Source organism: Balaenoptera physalus, assembly GCF_965194825.1.
Source record: "Balaenoptera physalus genome assembly, chromosome: 12".
Lineage (NCBI taxonomy): Eukaryota > Metazoa > Chordata > Mammalia > Artiodactyla > Balaenopteridae > Balaenoptera > Balaenoptera physalus.
The window spans coordinates 46,818,275-46,838,320 of NC_138897.1; the positions used below are offsets into that span (position 1 = coordinate 46,818,275).

Consider the following 20,046-nt stretch of genomic DNA (forward strand, 5'->3'; position numbering starts at 1 on the left):
TAAGATTAGTAATGTTCAGCCAAACTGGTGTAGCAGTGAGGAAATACTATCAAAACTTGGAGCACTATTTCATCACCAGTTCCCCAGGCCATTATTCCCCAAACTTCCTTGCCCAGGTGAAATGACTCATTTAGGCCAGAGAATAGACTCCCTGCTATCCGCCTACAGTTCCACCCCAGAGTCAGAGTTTATCCTTCTTTCCCCTTCCCTAGTTTCCTGCTACTCTTGTCTGGGCAACCAAACACCAATCCTATCTGCCTTGTATTGGAGTAGAAGAGTTTTGTTTGTTTGTTTGTTTTAAGCCAATAAACTCATTTACTATTTATGGGAATGAAGAAAGGGCTGATAGACTTGCATCAAAATACCCAACAGCCCCTGACAAAAATCAGTTCACACACACACATACACACACACACACACACTCACTCTTAACTTGCAGTACCTCTCCACTCTCCTATATGCTGCCTTTTCACAGGTCAAAAGTTAAAACATTTCCAGTCATCAGTGTAAGAACACTGTGATTCTCAAAAGGAAGTGCAGATACTGAGCATGTGAGTAAAAAGTGGATAAGAACTGTGCCATGTTCAAACTGAATCAGGTACAGAAATACCAGAGGGGCAGATACACAGCCAGACCCTTGGGTTTAGGAAAGAGTGGATGTATAGCAGTCTCTTGAATTGAAGCCTCCTGTTTTGACTCTGCAGTTCTACGGTATGAGGACTCACAGGAGCAAAGGACAAAATTTAACATACTGTTGTAGTTTAACAAACGTGGGGGATTGTGGTCCCTGCGGAATTTGGAATGTTTTGTTAAACATGGGATAAAGACAGAAAAATAACAGTTGATTGATGAGCATTCAGAAATTATTAAGGGAAAGGAAATTACTTATGAGAAGACTTTATAAACAACTTGACTAAATAGAGATGTTACTAGAGACAGGAAAGTCTAAAGGCATTCGGTGAGTAAATGAAGTGAGTTCCAGAGTGAATATGTATGTTAAAAACTGACCAGTATTTGAGTCAATTTGAATGGATGAAATTTGGCAAAGTGCCTCCCCATCCTGCCCCCATGCCTAGTTTCTAGGTTCCTAAGATTAATTTAACTTAGAGACTTTAAAACATATTTTAAAAATCAATTTGAATTCAGCAACTGAGTATAATTGTAACTTTTTTTGTGTATGTGTGGCTCCGCAGACTTAAACCAAAGACCTGATATTATACTGGTTGACCCAAAGTCTCAAAGACCTAGTTTACTTTACTTCAGTTTTAGTTATTGTTATACTAAGCATAATAAACACAATTAATACCATAAAAATATTAACTGACTCTATATATTTTTGTGTATATATGCTACAAAGGATTAATTCCTATTTTAAATTAAGGTTAAAAAAATCTCATAATAGTTTGATGAAGCAAAGAAAACAATTTCAAGGTAGAATGCTAGTTTAAAAAAAACTACTATTTTTAGAAAGTAGATGTCAAAGTGCTATTTTTTTATTTTTAAAAATATTTTTATATTAAAATATCAGTACATTTTCACTAGAGAAAAAGTAGAAAATAAAGATAAAAATAAAATTAAAGACCTCTTTTATATGAGTGTGTGGGGTGTTGTGTATTTTATACAGGTACATTTATAAAAACGGTTACACACATACACACACACACACACACACACACACACACACACACTAGATTTAATAGTGTCCCCCCTGGAATTCATGTCCACTTGAAACCTCAGAATGTGATCTTATTAGGAAAGAGAGTCTTTGCAGGTGTAATTAGATAAGATGAGGTTAGGGCCCTAAATTCAATGACTGGTGTCCTTATGAGAAGACCGTTTAGAGACACAGAGAGACACAGATACACAGGGAAGGGAGTCATGTGATAACAGAGCAGAGATTGAAGCGATGCGGCTACAAGCCAAGGGACACAGAGGGCGACCAGGCGGAAGAGGCAAAGAATGAATTCCCTTCAGAGCCTTCAGAGGGAGCAGAGCTCTTCCATCACCTTCACTTCAGACTTCCAGCCTCCACAACTGTGAGAGAATACATATCAAGCCACCTCGTTTGTGGAAATTTGTTATGGCAGCCCTAGGAAAGCAATACAATGCATACGTATTTTTGTACTAATCAGCTTACTTCTCTTACCGTATTTTGAACATTTTCCATATCTTCTTCATGTGTAGTATTTGCACTACACTTCATTGTTCAGATATACCATAATATACCCGATTCCAGATTTTATGTTAACATATTTAATTCCTAGTACTTCTAGTTTGGTCTAGTTTCCTCTCTTTTTCAGTTATTATTTCAGGACAACAGAACCGGCAGTCACTTAAATGCGAACAATGACCAAATCATTGTTGGCTCACATAAAAAGATCTGGACGTTCTTCCATGTCCTATAATTCTTTAGGTGATTTTGGAGCGAGGTTTAGTTGTTTGCTAGTTATTGCCCTTAAAGCCAAATGGACACCATCGGTTCTGGGCTCCCTTGTTAACAGGAAAGGAAGCAAGCAATCATCTTATTTTAAAAAAAAAAGTCATGTTCTTGGCCATCGTAAACTAAGGGAATCACAGGATGTCCTGTCGAGTGGTATTTGGCTTCCTTTCATGGAACAACCTCAATTAAAGCAAAAAGAACACTTTCAACTCTCAACTGATCCTCGAGTGGCTATAACTTGCTCAGTCCTAAACAGAACACAGAAAATAATCATCTATGACCTAGACAGCAAGAGATTACTGCCATCCTAGAAGCAGTAATTCATCTGGAATCTGGCCTCATGGTTTTGCAATGAAATGAATAAGTGATAGATGAAAGAAGTTGCACTCAAAATCTACTAGTAGACCTATGGCATTTGTGAAGTCACAAGTGACCTTTATTTTATAGTATCTTTGGGTTTTGAAACATATGTGGTTAAGAAATTTGGTTTTCGGCTGCAAAGATTCTGGAAGCCAAGCATTGCTACCCTTTCAAAAATCACAAGGGCCCTCAGCAGATCCTTTCAGGTAAACCTAGGACCTTACTGAGCTTTTGCTTCTCAGTTTCTAAACTCTACTTGAGGCAATTTCTCCTTAGGGGTTTTGAGAAGTCAGGAGTCAAACTGGCAACGACAACAAAAATGCCAAATTAGATAGAATGAAAAGGAGTGAGCAAGATTTAAAAAAAAAAAAAAAAAAAAAGGCGGGGAAGGCATGTAATGCTTTGATTATCCTGGGCAAAATTTCGAAAGTATGAAAATGGCTCCTTGCTGTCTTTAAAGAAGAAAACGTTTCCACACACATTTTCCTTTTAAATTCAATAGCAGAAAGTTTCATACGGTGTTAAGGGAACACTCAATAGAAAGAAAAGAGTATCTACAGAATTACAGGGTTCTTCCCCACAGAGTTAAAAGAGCATCTCATATCTATCAAGGCCCCAAAGAAAACACAGCTCCAAAATTTAACTCTTTAATATAACTTTTTAAGTGGATTTAGTGGTTTTTCCCTGAGTTAATATAATGATCCTGTTATTATTTTGCAGTCTATTTTAATAGAATCATTTAATATGTATTTACTAAGAGCTGGACCTAATTGCTAGAAAAGGCAGTGGGGATAAAGAACATGTAGAAAAAACTGTTCTTTTTCTTGACAGGTATTATATTCAGGTTAAAAACACAAGACTCAAACCCATTAAAATCTAAGTCAAGACTAAGTCAAGACTATATGATAGTATCCAGGTTATACTTTTTATAATCCTCTTATAACAATAAACCAACTAATTTTTTTAAACAGGCAAAAGATCTGAACACATTCTCCACTAAAGAATATATACAAATGGCCAATAAACACATAAAAGACACTGAACATCATTAATCATCAAAAAAATATAACTTAAAATCTCAACGGTATACCTGTACGCATCTGTAAGGATGGCCAAATTGAAAAGACTGACAATACCAAGTGTTGACAAGGATGTAAAGCAACTGGAACTCTCCTACGCTTCTGGTAGAAATGTGAAATGGTACAACCACTTTGGACAACTATTTGCAGTTTCTTAAACACCAATTATATTACCCAAACACTCCACTCCTAGATATTTACCTCAGAGAAATGAAAACATTTGATCCACAAAGATTTATACATGAATATTCATAGAAGTTGTATTCATAATTGCCAAGAACTGGAATCAACCCAAATGTTCACAAGCTGGTAATTGATAAAATATGGTATAGCCATACAGTGGAATACTACTTGGCCACAAAAAGTAATGATCTGCTGGTAAACCCAACATGGATGAATCTCAAAATCATTATGCCGAGTAAAAGAAGTCAGACACTAAAGAGTACAATTTGTATGATTCCATTTATATAAAATGTAGTCTAATTTACAGTGACAGAAAGCAGAGCAGTGGTTGCCTGGGGCTGTGGACAGAAGAGATATGAATTGCAAAGGGTACCAGGAATCTTTTGGGAGTGATGGCTTCAAAGGCATACATACTATCAATACTCATGGAATCATATACTTTAAATGGATACAGTTTATGGTACGTAAAATTAATTCTTAATAAAGTTGGCAAGGTGGGGGACAGCAGAGTATAATTTGTTTGAATTTTTCCCAGACTGAATTTGGACTTTTAATGAACATCTGCTATGTGCCAGGTATTGTAACAGGTACCGACGACACAAAGGTCATAGTTATTATAAAGACAGGGTAAAAGGGTACATTGAAATTACAAGCAACAGTACTAGCTAACATTTTTAAAGGCATTTACTTTTGCACCATTCACTGCTTGGTATACTTTATATTCCGTATCTCATTTAAGTCCTCATTAAGAACTGTGAGGTTGATGCTATTATTATTTCCATTAGCACATTAGGAAAATGAGGCTTAGAGAGGCTAAAAAAATTCACCCTGGATGAAACAGTTAGAAAGGGGTGGCAGAGTAAGTCTCATGCCAGAGCCCAAGCTTTGCCTGCTACCGCTCCCTGCTTCTCTGAGCAGCCATCTGGGACTTTGAGAGCCCCAGTTGGTCTTAATGGGAGGTAGACTAAGTTTTGAATGGGAGGTGAGGTAGCAGTGACACTCATCACACAGCCTGCAAGTATGTTCACAGTTATTCACACTGACATCCTAAAGTCGGTGATATGACAATGCTATCTGCCTGTCAGAAATTCCAGGGAAAGACAAACCGGCTTCCCAAACACCAAACCTGCTTTTCCATTTATTGTGTGTTGCCAGCCCCTCTAAGGGGTGTTGGAAAGACTTACAGGTCCCCATGCCTTCCTGTCCTCAGCCCCCTGCCTAGGCGGCTGATGACTCTCATCTCTTTTTCCTTCTCCCTGGAGAATACGTGCTGGAGGGACAGATGTACTAGGCCCCCAGACACAGAAAGAGATGGGAAGCCAGGGGGGAAGGGGAGGGGCTGACACATCCACCCCAAGAAGCCCTCATCCTGCGCTGCTCTCTCCACCCCACGGCACCCACCGATCACTCCCTCTTCCGCTTCCTCCTTTTCTAGCAGAGACCTTGGCTCACGAGCTCCACAAGCTTTCTATTTCGTGGTTGCCGCCGGTGAGCAGCAGGTCCCTATAGCTGGGATAATGTATTCAGAGCTCTCCTATTGTTTCTTCTTAATTGGTCAGTCTCCATGGGATCCACTCAGCCTTCACCCAGACGGGTGGGGGAGGGGCAGGAGCAGGCAGGGCTGGTGAATGCAGATGGCCTGTTTCCTGGCTGGTGTCTAGCACGACCGCGGGGGGTCCCATCAAGGCCAGATATTGCTCAATAACTTCCATAAGGGGGGGGAGTCAGACTCAGAGCTGGGGGCAGGGGGTGGGGCTTGGGGCAGAGGACAGCAGCAGAGTGGCTAAAAAATGGCCATAACCCGCAATCTCACATTTTTAAGGGCCCCTGCACAATACCTGACACACACCAGGTGCTCAATAAATGAGGAGAGAAACATCCAAAGAGGATACTGACAAAGAATCCTCACAGAGGATTATTTTGCGGTTAGTGCAAGATTCCTGGAGAATACTAAGCAGGCTGGCCGCATCACAAAAAAAACGATACTGATCACGCTCCGATGGCCTCTGGGGAAAATGAAACAAAACATGGACTATGCATTGCTATGTGTGAAACCTCAAGGGGCGGATGCTGTGGGAGCACGTTTCATCTGTGATTTGCGACGTTTTAAAGGGTGGTACTTGCGTTAGGCAAATCTTTAATATCATCCATGTGACTTCAACAAGTCCATGATATTTTGAGATGCTTCCCAACACACTTCAGCACGTACAACTCACTGTTAAAAGTCAAAACTCATTTAATTTTTAAAATGCTACTAAGGTGTTAAATGAAACACCATTGATTGATTAGGTAGTGCATTTACATAGTTGCAAGTTTTTTTTTTTAAACAAAGAAAGGTACCCAGGGACTGTCTGTACAGTTCCACTGCGATTAGTCTATATTCCTTCAGTTTCTCCATGCACATCAAGGAAATATGAATATATAAATTTTCTTTACATAAAAGTTAGTATACTGTACTATTTTAAACATAGTGATGGTCAGTACAAATATAAAACTTGGGGGATCAAAAGAGATAAGCCTTTTACTTTTCCCCAAGTGACTACCTTCCCACCACATAGGTCACTCAACAATGCTCAAACCTGTGCCTTGGGGCTGTATAAAAACGTATACACTGAGGTCGTGGTAGGGAACACACATACTCAAACATAGTTTTTATTTACATGCACCATTTCTAAGAGCTTCTGAAAATTACAGGACTGGTAATTTTGCCCTGGCCGAGTATCAGCACAAGAATCACAGAATTACTTTCTTGGGGTCAGAGGTATCTCTTCACCTCAGATTCCTTCCGTCAAGCGCTGCCTTCCTGCCTGCTGTCCCCAGTACTAGAGGCTTTTCAAGAAGGGGCTGTGCATGATTTATCTCTGAATTCAAGTGCCTGGCATGGAGCCTGGCATATAGAAGGAACCCCGTAAGTTTGCTGAAAGAACAGATTCCTAGATTGCCGGAATTCTTTCTTAAATTTTAATACAACAATAATTGTGTAATTATTTAAGAGTGGAAATTTAAAAGATTTTATTATTAATAACCTGAAAACACGTTTTGGCTTTCCAAAATGACAAAATGGAAGTAGACTGGGGTGGGGGAAGAGGGGCCCATGTTAGTGGCTGCGCCTTCTCCTGATTTGCTGAGCACCAAATGCAAACCTTGCGCGGAACCAGGAGGGCTCTTGCATGAGGGGAGACTACTGTTTGTAACCAAAGTAGAACTGTGAACCCAAGAACACCGCCCTGAGATGTCAATGCCGCTGGCATTTTTGACGAATTACCTCTCAGGGCTTTGCCAGGGTAGGCTCTCTTAAGAACAAAGAATTAATGTGTTATAAAAGAAAAATAAACACTATTTCTAGGAAAAATAAAACGGTGTGCCTCATAGGAAGAGCACTGTCATGTTAAGGATGATATAACAACAAGCCCTGGCCATAAACCTCGGGACCAATTCTGTACGCAAGATCCCAAGTTTTACAGACTTCTGCCAAAGCACACTGTATAACGCGTACTCTTCATTTTCAAGTCTCTTGCCCTATTCCTCTTCTGTTCCAAGTCATAACCCAAATCTGGCTCTTTTGGCACATTTTACCTGCCCGAAGCAAATGAGGTCTAGAAAAAAGAAAAAGACTGAGCTCTAGTTACATTTCCTTTATTAGATAAATTACACAAAAGCATCCATCACTAAAAGTAGCCATCAGCTTGACCATCCTATGCATCTATCACCACCTTCCGCTCCTTTAGAAAAAACAAGATAATGCTTTAAATAAGTCTGTGCTGGTTCAAGTGAGTAAAATTCGAATTAGCCTGGGGAGTTTGGGAGGATCAAAGTAGTGTAAACTCTATACAACAGCCATCTCTTTAGCCCGGTAACTATGAAGTGGGCATCTGTAAATACAAGCCACCATCTGACCTAAGTACCAATCCTGTTATGGGAAGAAGTTGCCCTGATTGGTTCTACTGAGGGAAAGATGACTTGAGCCAGGAACATCTACCTACACTAGAGCTGGAGAGTTCTCTCTACTAGAGCAAACTAAGTATTCTCTAGGAATTCTGGACACTGCAGGGTGGGGCACTGGAGGATTCCATTTTCTTTTCAACTCTCACTGCAAAACGGGAGCTCAATTCCAGCAAGCACCTCTGTTTTCACTATGTTGTCTTCCAATTAATGTGCTTTCAATGGCTTTCTATTTTCAAGTTCCGGTCACCTTCCTGCCTTCCAATGCTCCTGCCCTACTCTCCGCTTCTGCCCAATATGTGCCTCGCCAGGCCAATGAAAATTCTGATTCTAAAGCCTGCACTCTCTTTTCACCCAAATTGTTGGTCTCCACCAATGTCTCAGCTTCCTATAGCACACTGGCCTTGAGGGTGTCTTTTTCTACTTTGACTCACTGTGGGCTCAGGAAGTGCAACACACGTTTGCTATCAGACCAAGCCAAATATTCACAACAAAGTAAACCTGTTACAAAATGAACAGCTCACACATCTGACTTTGAAATAGAACTCAAGGTCCTTGAAGGGGCATCTGGCAGAGAGCTTGGCCAGAGTAAGACTCTCAAGCGTTTGTCAAATTAATTCTCCAAACCAAACGGAATATTAAGATTAGTCCCGGTATTTCCCCCTCCACTGATCTAAGGGATTATTCAATGCAGCTTCGAGAGGTCTCTGAATATATAGGAAAGATACTGAATATGGAAATCAACCTCCTAAATGCAGAGGACCATCTCAAACCACTGTTCTGCTAAGATAATGCACCGTAAAGAGATAAGACCAGTGACAACCACTGCTGAACAGGGGTGAGCCTCTCACCAAGGGCACCGGGAAGACCATCCCCTTAACAGACGCCCTGACAAAGGACCCTGAAAAGAAGTTCAAAAATTGGGCACCTAATAATCAAAGCATCAAGTAACCCTTTAAAAATACTAAGAAAAATGTTAAGGACAAAAATCACTGTTTTCAAAAACCTCCTATGACAGCAGTAAACCCAGATGATACTAATACATACATAATGGAGATGTATGAAGGAGACTTCTGCTGTCTGCAGCTGCTATTTGGGGGAATGTGATCTGAAATCTACATTCTGGTTAAAGTGAGGCGTGTTACAATAGCTTCTATTAAACAGAACACGCTTTCACAACTATCTTTTGTGCACATGCATGTGCGCACACACACACACACACACACAATATTTCTTTTTGTTTTCCTTACCATGAGTTCAGTTTTCAAAACTGGCAAAGTTGGATGTCAGAGCCAATGTTTTAGGCTTAAGTTTTCATTGTGTTTTTCTTTACAGTCCATTGCCTGGGGCCAAGTAATTTTTTTTTTTTTTAAGTATTCAGAAACACATGCTACTGTAGTTGCGTGTTCAAACACCCATGTGGAACCAGTCCTCTGGACTTATACATTCATTCTTAAACGCCTGGAGTATGCAAACAAAGATGCAGTGGGCAGAGGGCCAGTTAATAAATTTCATTTCCTACGAGCATCTGCGTGAAGCAGAGCTAGAGAGAGTCGCCCCTCCCAGGAGAGCAAGAGCACGACTTGTTCGCTCTGTGAATTAAACAGCGTCACCTCAGATGGCCCACACCACATTTGTTTTTTAGGCAGCTCTTAAAATATATGGATTTCTATCGCTCATAAATGCAACGAGGAAGCTGGGGCTGAGAAGGCGATCACACAGGAGTGGACATGAGCTGTGGAAACACATCCAGTCAGTTCTGCTGAGCCATTTTTGCACTTGCTCTTTTCAAGTGAAATTGCTAATGGAAGGGTAATTTTCTAAAGGAAACTTACTCTACTAATCGAAGTGCACTCTGTTTCGATAATGATTTACCACTCACTCTAGGCCAGGCTGTAAAAATGGGCTCTGTTTATACCAAGAGATACCTGGATCAAGATATCTGGGTTGTGAACCATATTTGATCCTTATTTATAAACAATCTCATGCAAATGTTATGACAATAATGTCTCCTCCTGGGAAGAGTGACCACTTGCCCCCAGATGGAGCCGGAAAGAACAGTATTGTTCTCTGGGTGTCTGCTTCTCCTCTCACCTGAGCTCCCAGTCAGGTGAGCGGTGTTCTTGTCCTGGAGTACCTGGAAGAGTCCCCTTTCAGTAATAACTGCACTCTTCTTATATTTACATACCTCTTTTAAGATGGTGTTTGTTTTAAATATTTGAAGTTAACTTCACAAAAACTTTTATAAGAATGTGATGAGAGAGTCTATATGTAATAAGCAAATGTAGAAAATAAAGCCAAAGATTGAAGGACCTGCTGGGGCCCTACCTAGAAGTCAGCAAAGGAACCACAAAGAGAATTCCCTGTGATACTCCCAGGGCTCTCGGCTGACTCAGGCCCCTCCATGGCACTCCAACAGAACTCTCAAGCTCACCTCATTGTTGGGCGCCAAAATGAACCTACGGCCAAAATAAAACTTATGTGGTTAAATCTCTTCTCTGGCTTTCAAATTGCCTTCCAAGCTTCCTCAGCAATTAAATGGCAATATTACTCCAACCTCAGGACGCCAAAATAATTATGGAACATTTCCTGGATAGAAAAACGTGTCACATTTTTCCTTCCCCTCCACCCCTCCAAAAAAATAAGCGGTAGTTATACTACATTGGTCATCCACTTTGAAAGAAAAGCAGACCAAGGAAAATATCAAGTGTGTCTGTCTCCATGTGCACTCTTTACATAACACAATACAAATGTAATTTTGGAGTCTTCTTTCTTCATTTAACCTATGACATCTCTCACTATAGCATCCAATACTCCTATTATATAAAACACAAAGGCAATGATGCTCTTAGTGACGTAAGATTTTGCTCAGTCAGATCTTTACTTAAATTCAGCTTTGTTTTTCACATAATTTCAGGTACCATACAGGGACTCACACAGCAAACTGGAAATAGTTCAGGAAATGGAAATCATAACTTGGACTGAATTTAAAAGGTGAATAAATTTTTATTTTAAAGCAATAATTCATCAACAAAAGGTAGCATTTAACCTTTCTACCAAATGATTTTTCCACTGCCATTGCAAGTTAGTTCATATGACTAATAAAACCCAACCAGACAACTGTCTTCGTTCGGCCCATGTGGTAAAATTCGAACTCTGTCTTAAAAGCAATTGCTACCTACGTGCCAGAGATGAAATCACTGAAGAAATATGGGCTTCAAATTTATTACCTATAAGAGCAGTTTAAATAAGTGCGGTTTAAAAGCAACTCAGAGTTTTTGTTTTTGTTTTTGTTTTTAAATTCTACTTTAAGCTTTGGAATGTCCAGAGAAAGGTGGAGAGAAGTAAAGGAGAAAAGGGACCCAAAGTTCCAGTCTCATGGGTCTCCAAAAGGAGAGTCCCAGAGGTTGTGGACCAATTTTGGTTTATATTAAGCAAATTTATATTAACCAATTTTGGTTTATATTGAGTGCTTGCTTTAACAAGCACTTGGAATCTCTAAGGATGCCATGTCAACATATTACTTGGAACCATAGGCATGAGATTTTGGTGACCTCATGGGCACAGCCAAAATTAACTCCCAGTATTTATGTAACTGCCAGAGATGACAGGGCAAAGATTGCTTATAATTTTTTTTTTTCAGTCAGCTCATAGCATTTCTTTGGTCAAAGAGAGAGGATGTGGGGGTACTTTTGGCTCTATTTTTAAAATATGCAATATTTATACACACACAGACTAGTCTGCCCATAATACCATCTGAATGTTTAGATGAAGGCATTAAAAAAAAAAAAAAAGTTATTTCCTGTTGCTCGCTGAGAGGATGCATTTCAGAGGTATGTGTGCTCTGCCTCAAAGCAAAAGCATTGTTAGCGGTTATCAAGGTAACATTTAAAAATAACTACCCCAGTACAAAAGAACTTCAGAGGAAATATGAGCGAAGCTATCAGTCTCCCTTAAAGTCTGGCCTTGAGCTGCATTAGACTCTAGCTGCATTCTCCATTACATTGTTATCCTTATCAAACAATGCAAACAATTTTAATGAGCTTATCTACTAGAACATATTGCCAGATATGCTAATGTAAAAACGATGCCAACCGTACAGGCTGCCTCATTAATCAAAAGGCTCACAACACAATGACCAAGATCAGTCCCATCCTCAAATCAGACCTCAGCAAAATACCAGGAATTACCTTCCTACTGTAAATAAGAAGGGCGGGCTCCCCCACCCATGCGGAGGCCATAAACTCCTAAGAAAATGCATAACGGCACCCAGTTCTTTTCAGGTCCATTGCAGTCCAGTCTCTTTCTAATAAACCTTGGGTTCTATGGAGAAAATTTTGGTGAATGTCTGACACCGTGACCTCTGCTGTCAATCCTTGCACCAATCAGCGAGCAGAATTCTTACAAAGCTCCATCAATCTGGCGGTTCAACATCACAGACTGCTGCTTCATCTAGAGGATTCCATCTTTCCTGCACACACGCACACCCGGGCAAGCGCAAACCTTTTCCTCACCATCCTCCTGGTTCCCTGTCTTCAGGCACAGCCTACCTCATGGTTCCTTTAAAATCTAAAAAGGAAGGAGGAAAGGAAGTGCTCCAGCCTGTCTCCCTTTGGAGAGGGGGAGAAAATTGCTTGCATTTTGAAATCAATGTGGAAGGAAAGAGATGGAGGGAGACCCCTTGCAGGCAGCAAACCTATTCACAAAATGCTTTCCATCTGCAATCGGGAAGCCTCCGTGCACACCCAACATGACACATGGAAACAGAGAGCAAATAATCACAACCGCCTTTACAAACGCCCGTCTGCAGCCGGGTCCGGGGGCAGCGTCTGCTCCATTATATAACGGGCGGACTTCCGCGCGCCCGCCCGCCGCGGTCCCCCGCCCGGCGCCGCTCCCGTGCCAGCCCCATTACCTGTAGGAACGCTCCCCGCGCACTGTGTGCTTCCGGAAAGGAATGATGGTCCCGTTATCCTGGATGATGTCGTTGTTGTTCTCGCCATTTGGGGACAGGGTTTGGGTCGGCCCGGGCATTGGCGCACTCCCGAGGATGGGAACAAACCGCTGTGGGCTGGCTGGTGAGGAAGGTGGCTGCGTCTCGCCTTCCCGCTCGCCTGCTCCTCGCGCAGACCGCGCCTGCCGCCTGCTCGCTGCTCGCAGCTCCCTTCTCCTCCTCGGATCCCGCCCCGCCCTCTCGAGGCCCGCCCTCCCGGCTGCTGACGTCAGAGCGCCGGCAGCAGCACCCTGGTCACGTGGCCCGGCCCATCCCCATAGCAACGCGCTAACTCATCACCTCGTCTTGATTAGCGCTGGGCCCCGGCGTGACCACGCCAGCGGCTCCAAGCAGGCACCCGGGCAGGCCTACATCTGGCATGTAAAACCCCAGGCCACCCCCGGCCCCCCTCGCAGACTCGCCTGGGTCTGAAAACCAGCTCTTCCTCTAACCATTTCCTTTCCAACCCGAGCTCCCACTGCAGCTGTGTACACAAAAGAACGATTCAGGCAGAGGGGTGTGGGAGACCCTTTAACTCCTTCAATACCAAGTTCTTGTGTCATGAAAATTAAACTCCGTCTGGTTTCAGAAAAATATAAGACGACCTGGTAGCCTCCTTCTAGAAAGTATATCAGACTAAGGGGTTAAAACTTCCAGGTTCCTCCCCCATTCTCCAAACAGCAGCGACCGCCTCCCCAAAAGTAGCCCCAAACCTGAAAAGCTAAGAGGAAGCTGCATTTCCTTCTAATCAGTATACCTTTACGTTAATAATGAGAAGATCAAAGATTGCAAATTAAGAGATTTTCTGCACAAAAGAATCCCCAAAGAGAGTTAAAAAAAAAAAAAAAGATAACCACCATCTTAGAACATCATGATTACCCACGACCTCCCAATTCAAATTCTTATACTGTCTCCTGATACACATAATTAAATCCTTGTCATGTATTTTATTTTCTTTGAATTAAACACGTGAACATCCAATTTAGTATTTGGAGGCTCTCAACATTCAAGCTGTTCTGTATCATTGCAATGGAGCTTTCAAATACATTGGCTAGGAGCCAGGTACTATTATTATTACCATCCCTATTTTAAAGATGAGTAAACTAGTGAGATTAAGCAACATGCTCAAGGTCACACAGCCAGGAAGTAGTGAACTGGAACTTCAAAATGACATGCTTTTATCAATGTGATTGGACAGTGGTGGTCTATGTTTAATGTGAACTCATAAATGTTATAGATCAAGGTAAGAATCAAGTACTTTATGTACTTCTCAACATGACCACTGTGAAAAGAGAGCCGTGAATAGAATTGCTAGTACTGTGCAAAGTGTATGGATTAGATTATAAATTCTGAACAGATTCCAGATGTGTCCAGTGCTTTCCTTCAGAAAGAAGAAGGGAGTTTGAAGGATTCTCTGCTTATCAAAAGTGGTCTCTGACCCTTTGGGGGGTGGGAAAGGAAGGAGAATTGGAATGTAAAAGACAGAATAAATATATGTAGCAGAAAGTACTAGGCTCATGCCTTCACATCATTGTATGGCTTACCAGCTTTATCATTTTGTGATACAGATGTTAAAACAAGTAAAAAAATTTGTCATTCCTGACAATTCTCCAGCATATTTCCCTGGTAATAAGTTATTTCTGGCATCAAGCTTCTAGAATTAGAGTCAAATGGTTTACAACCCAGATGGTAATGATAATCTTAAATAAGGGGGCATTTTTTCCTATTCTGTATTCTCCTTTTGAACTATATTTTAATAATTTTATTTTCAACTTTCTCCAATGAATTCACAGTGCACAAGTTGATTCCTTCATCCATATCTCAGCTTACATGAGAATTATTTTTCATACAATAAGGATCCAATTCTGACCTAAGACTTCACAAGGTACAACAGATAAATATCTAAGTACAAGAGATACACAGCAAGCCTCACATTGCACAATGAGCTAAAGGGGCATGAGAGTGTAGTTACTGCTACAAAGATCAACACTTCCTCTTACTATTTCTGTTACTTGACCCATGGCTGTTAATTTCCTTACTAATTTGTTCCCCTTCACAAAAGCTTCCCCTTTGTTTGGGAACAGTCTGAGGTTAAAAGGCACAGTCTACAAATCAAATATTTAACGTTTTCCGCACACACGCTCTCATTTGGGGCTCTTTCGGATAGCTTTCTTTTCCATGATCCCGTATTTAAGTAATAGGTTACATAACTGGTGTTATCATAGGGACTATGTTTGTCAGAATTTGAATGTATTATAGATCATTGGTTATACCAGCTAATTTTGTGGAGAGAATACTCCCACTGTTTCTGGGCTGTTCATGAAGACGAGAACTATGACCAGGAATTTGGGTGAATGGGCTAAAAGGGGAGGGGTAGTGAGGCAGGTGGAGGAGGTACCTAAGAGCCTTGTAAGTCTTCCTCCAGGACTGCTCTGAACCACCCCACTCCAAAGGGACCCAGAGAGCCCCCAGAGACTTGTGATTACCCTCCGAGATGCAGGGGTAACAGGGGTAATAATTGGAAAATATTAAACAGATGTGTTTTCATTCCTCTCCCCATAAATCAGGTAACCTGGCAGCCATTCTCCAGTTTAGCCCTGGGGAGAAGGGGAAGGCACATTCCACTTTGGGAAGGAGGACGCTAGGACAGAGGGAAACGCCAAACAGGCAGGAAGAGGGCGGGGAGAGTACCCTTTCCAACCCCAAGGTTGGAAAGAAGCAGGTGGAAGTGGGAAAAAGCAGAACCTCCCACCTCCATGTCCCTGAAGGGAGACGTTAGAGAGGTTTTGGCTTTGTTCTCAGCCTAAGGGAATTTCTTTTGCCTAATGAGGCAGAAGTCCCATTTGAGACTCTGGGAAGAGATGGCTTTCAAAGAGTGTCTCCCCAACACCTTCCTCCCCAATCAAGGTGCAGCCTCATCACACTAGAGGCTAAAATCAGTGGCTAGGTACAGTGAGGCAGAGAACCCAGGGAGAGACGAGGACATCTAACAGACTGAATATTCACCCAAGAGATGGAGCGCTCCAAATACAGTCTAAACTGGAAGAGGCTGTAATACTGTGAACTTTTTAAAACCTTTCATTTCCCATCCCCCTCAGCGGGGCCAAGAGAGTCGCACAGATCACATACACACAAATAAGCTAAAATGTCTTGTGTACATCTGACTGTAGGTTAAGGTTTGTCTTATGTACACAGATGTATCTAAAATAAAGTATATGCAGACCATCATCCTAGATCTCCAACTGCCCCATAGAGAAATGGCTCCTCTTACCAAGCATCGTGGATTGAAGCTGGGGCTCTGGCATCAGGCAGACTTGGGTCCCCGGCTTGGTTTCACCACCTGCGGGCTATGTGACCCTAGCAAGTTACTCTGCATCTCTAAGATTTAGTTTCCTCATCTATGAAGTAGGTGTAATAATACTGGTTTCATAGTGTTGCCATGAAGATTAAATTACATGATATAGTTGAAGCAATTGACACAGTCTCTGGCCTATAGCAAATGGTCTTTAGCGGTAGATGCTATTTTTAAACAGTAAGTTAAGCATACTCTGAAATGTTCATTCACTCATTCACTTGACACTTATAGGATTTCTTGTATACTACAAGATGGTAAAATAAGAAGAAAAGTCCCAGGTTCTGTCCTCAAGGAACTCAGAGTTGTAGATGAGCAAGATGAAAATATTGGCAATTATGACACAACATGATGCTGTGATAATGGCACCATACAGTGTGATATAGAGCCATAGAAGATGAGCACCTAATTCAGAATGGAAACTGGGAAGTAGGTCTGAAAAGTTTCCCCAAGGAGCTATTACTTAAGCCTTGAGTGAGTAATAATTACAACCTTTTTTGTTCACTTTCTCTGTGCTAAACAGAATACAAGATCCCTTAGGGAGGGGCTTCCACTGCTTTGCCCACTGCTATATCTTCGGTTCTCAGCATAAGGGCTGGCAGGTAGTAGGCACTACATGAATACATAATTCACTGATTCAACAAATATCTGATCTGATTCTCACAATGACCCTAATGATGAAATTGAGGCTCAAAGAGCAAAAGCAACTTGTCCAGGATGTCTTGGCCCCAAAGTTGACATGCTTCTCCACTAGGCTCTACTGTCATTTAAAAGAGGAACGGTAGTGTAGAGGGGAGACAAAGGGCTTCTCAAGCAGACATACTTAGGTACAGAGGTACGAAAGGGTGTGATATCCCCGGGAGACAGCAAGTTGTTTAGTATGGATGGAAAACAGAGTGCATGATGGCAGGGGACAGGGCCAGGACCAGGTGCAGGAGGGGCTGTGGCCAAGCTATGAAGCTTGACCTTCACTCTGAAGGTGTTTTGGAACCATGAAGTGCTTTAGGGAGGGAAAATCATGGTGAAATTTGCATATCAAGAAGGTCTGATGCTGCAGTAGCATAGAAGACATGTTGGAGTATTTATTTATTTGTTTGTTTGTTTATTTTTGGCTTCGTTGGGTCTTCGTTGCTGCGCACGGGCCCTCTCCAGCTGCGGCGAGCAGGGGCCACTCTTCATTGCGGTGCATGGACTTCTCATTGTGGTGGCTTCTCTTGTTGCGGAGTACGGGCTCTAGGCGTGCGGGCTTCAGTAGCTGTGTCGCGTGGACTCAGTAGTTGTGGCTCACGGGCTCTAGAGCGCAGGTTCAGTAGTTGTGGCGCACAGGCCTAGTTGCTCCACAGCATGTGGGATCTTCCCAGACCAGGGCTCGAATCTGCGTCCCCCACGCTGGCAGGTGGATTCTTAATCACTGCGCCACCCGGGAAGTCCCATGTTGGAGATCAAAATGTGTCAAACAGTGATGAAGGCCTAAACTTAGACAGGAGCCAAGGGGTTGTAGGAGCAAGCACAGATCTGAGATAGTCAGAGGGAATAACTGCTATGATTTGTTGGACTAAATGGATGTGGGCACGATGTTGATGGGGATTAAGGGTGGGCAGTGAAGGAGAAAGATATTTCAAGTGAATCCTAAGTTTGTGGCTTGAGTGACCAAGGGGATAACGGTATCATTCATCAAGATGGCAAATACAGATTGAATTGTCCTTCTGGAAGAGAGATTCTCATAGCGTGTTTTGGACATAGAGAAGTACCTACAGGACATCCTAGTGGTGACAATGATTGGTCACCAGGCTTCACACACAGTGGGTGTTCGTTAAGTATTTGTTGAATAAGGGAATATGTGGGTCTTTGAACGTATATGTTTGACTTGGAGATACATATGATTTGGAGGAAATTGTCTCATGGGTGATCATTGAAGCTGAGGGTGTGGATGCCCTCACTCAGGGAAAAAGAGAAGGCCTGGGATGGAACTCTCTAAAAGCTAAGTGATAAAAAAGAAGCCTGCAAAGAGACGGCAAAGGATTTGGCCTGATGGGGCCAATCACAAGAAGGAGTGGTTTCACTGGGCCCAGGGGAGAAGTGGGTATCAGAGAGGAGGGAGGTGTCTCTAGGGCCAAATGTCACAGAACGTTTGAATCAGATAAGGGCAGAGAACGGGAATTCCCTGGCGGTCCCGTGGTTAGGGCTCCATGCTTCCACTGCAGGGGGCACAGGTTCAATCCCTGGTTGGGGAACGAAGATCCTGCATGCTGCAAGGCGCGCCCAAAAAAACAAACAAGAAACAGATAAGGGCACAGAAGTGTTGACTGGATTTGATAAGGTGCTCTCAAAGGTATTTTTAAGAGATTGAATTTCAGATCAGACCCATCAGTGATTACTGAAGAAAATAAAGAAATCTTCAACAAGTAGGGAAACTGTAATTCTTAGCAAGATCACTAGTATTCTGACCTAACAAAGATACTGAAGGAATGAGGTGACATTAAATTACGGGTCATGTATATATTGTCAGCAACTAACTAGCATCAACAAGTATTTGCACTAAAAAGCTCTCGGCAGTATTGGAGGAGCCAATATGTTCATTAACGAGCACTTGTTAGGCACCAGATGTGTCCCCTTCTATGGGGTCAAGACCCACCCTTCCCCCAGAAAGTCAAACGAATATTTAAAATGTGTGTTTGGAGAGCAGGATTACTAAGGCAGACCCAGCAGACACAGAGCCAGAGCAACGAGCGAAAAAGGAAACCAGCCGCCGTCCCAGTCCACAGGCCCAATCAAGGAAGATGGAACTGGGCACCAACCCAGATTTTAATTTTCCAAGTTCCTAGGTTATAGCACAGTCCCGTTTCTCTTGAGGTTTAGGCCAGAGAGCAACGATAATTGCATCTTGGCAGAAATCATTGTCTATTTCTGCAACATGTGAGATTTGTCTAAAACAGGGATTTTGCATTGCCTTGGATTTGAGAAATCCAAAATACAACAGCAGAGAAGATGTGAAATCATTAGCCAAGAATGGATGCTAATCCCGATTCCATCCCAGCAGTACCTACTCATCACGAATGCCTTTTCCAAGTTAAAATGTGTTCACTGAAGCTGATAATCACTGCTGTCAAAGGCATTCACAGCTGTCACACCACCTTAGATGGAGGAGGGGGAGCTTCCTTAGATTGTTATCGCCTCTGAATGCAGACAGAAGATTCCACTTAGCAGTCACCACTGCTGCCCTGGGACAAGTAATCTTCCCATGCATATGTATGTCTTGGTATTTTCCAGTAGGGAATGGCAGGGACAGGTTATCAATCAGTGGCTTAAAATATGCTCCACACCCAAAATGATAGCAGTGAATAAATACATGATTGGCCAGCCAGTGGTGTTGGCTCTGAAATAACATCAGTGGCATAGAGATGTACTTGAGAGTGGTCCTTGCTCGCTACTTTAACCCTGAGGCATAGAAGATTTTATTAGTTCTTCCTTTAGATCTGATGAGAATTCTATAATATGTATATGCCTCCTGGTTTTTAGTAATAGCATTTTATTTAAGAAAAATTGGTAAATGTTTTCCCCCAGATGAAGAATGCCCTCCTTCAAAACCAACCTGAGCAAGTGGACTCTTCCAGGATTGACTTTTGAGATGACTTGTCTTTGCAGATTATTTATCAGCCACAATTATAGCCATACCAATACGTCCACAAGGCAGGGT

At 42.1% G+C, this 20,046-nt stretch overlaps 1 protein-coding gene across 3 annotated transcripts in view; it reads right to left on the minus strand.

Moving 5' to 3' along the window:
• MAPRE2 (microtubule associated protein RP/EB family member 2) overlaps positions 1 to 20,046 on the minus strand; it is a 161,715-nt gene that overhangs the window by 88,160 nt on the left and 53,509 nt on the right. For 2 of the 3 annotated variants that reach the window (XM_082416219.1, XM_082416218.1), the window contains exon 1: positions 12,920 to 13,199. The exons of the other annotated variant lie outside the window; for it this stretch is intronic. In XM_082416219.1, the coding sequence (XP_082272345.1) occupies positions 12,920 to 13,007 (88 nt within the window). In that variant the 5' untranslated portion in view covers positions 13,008 to 13,199. Of the gene's footprint in view, positions 1 to 12,919; positions 13,200 to 20,046 lie in introns of those variants that run through there. 3 annotated transcript variants of the gene reach the window in all.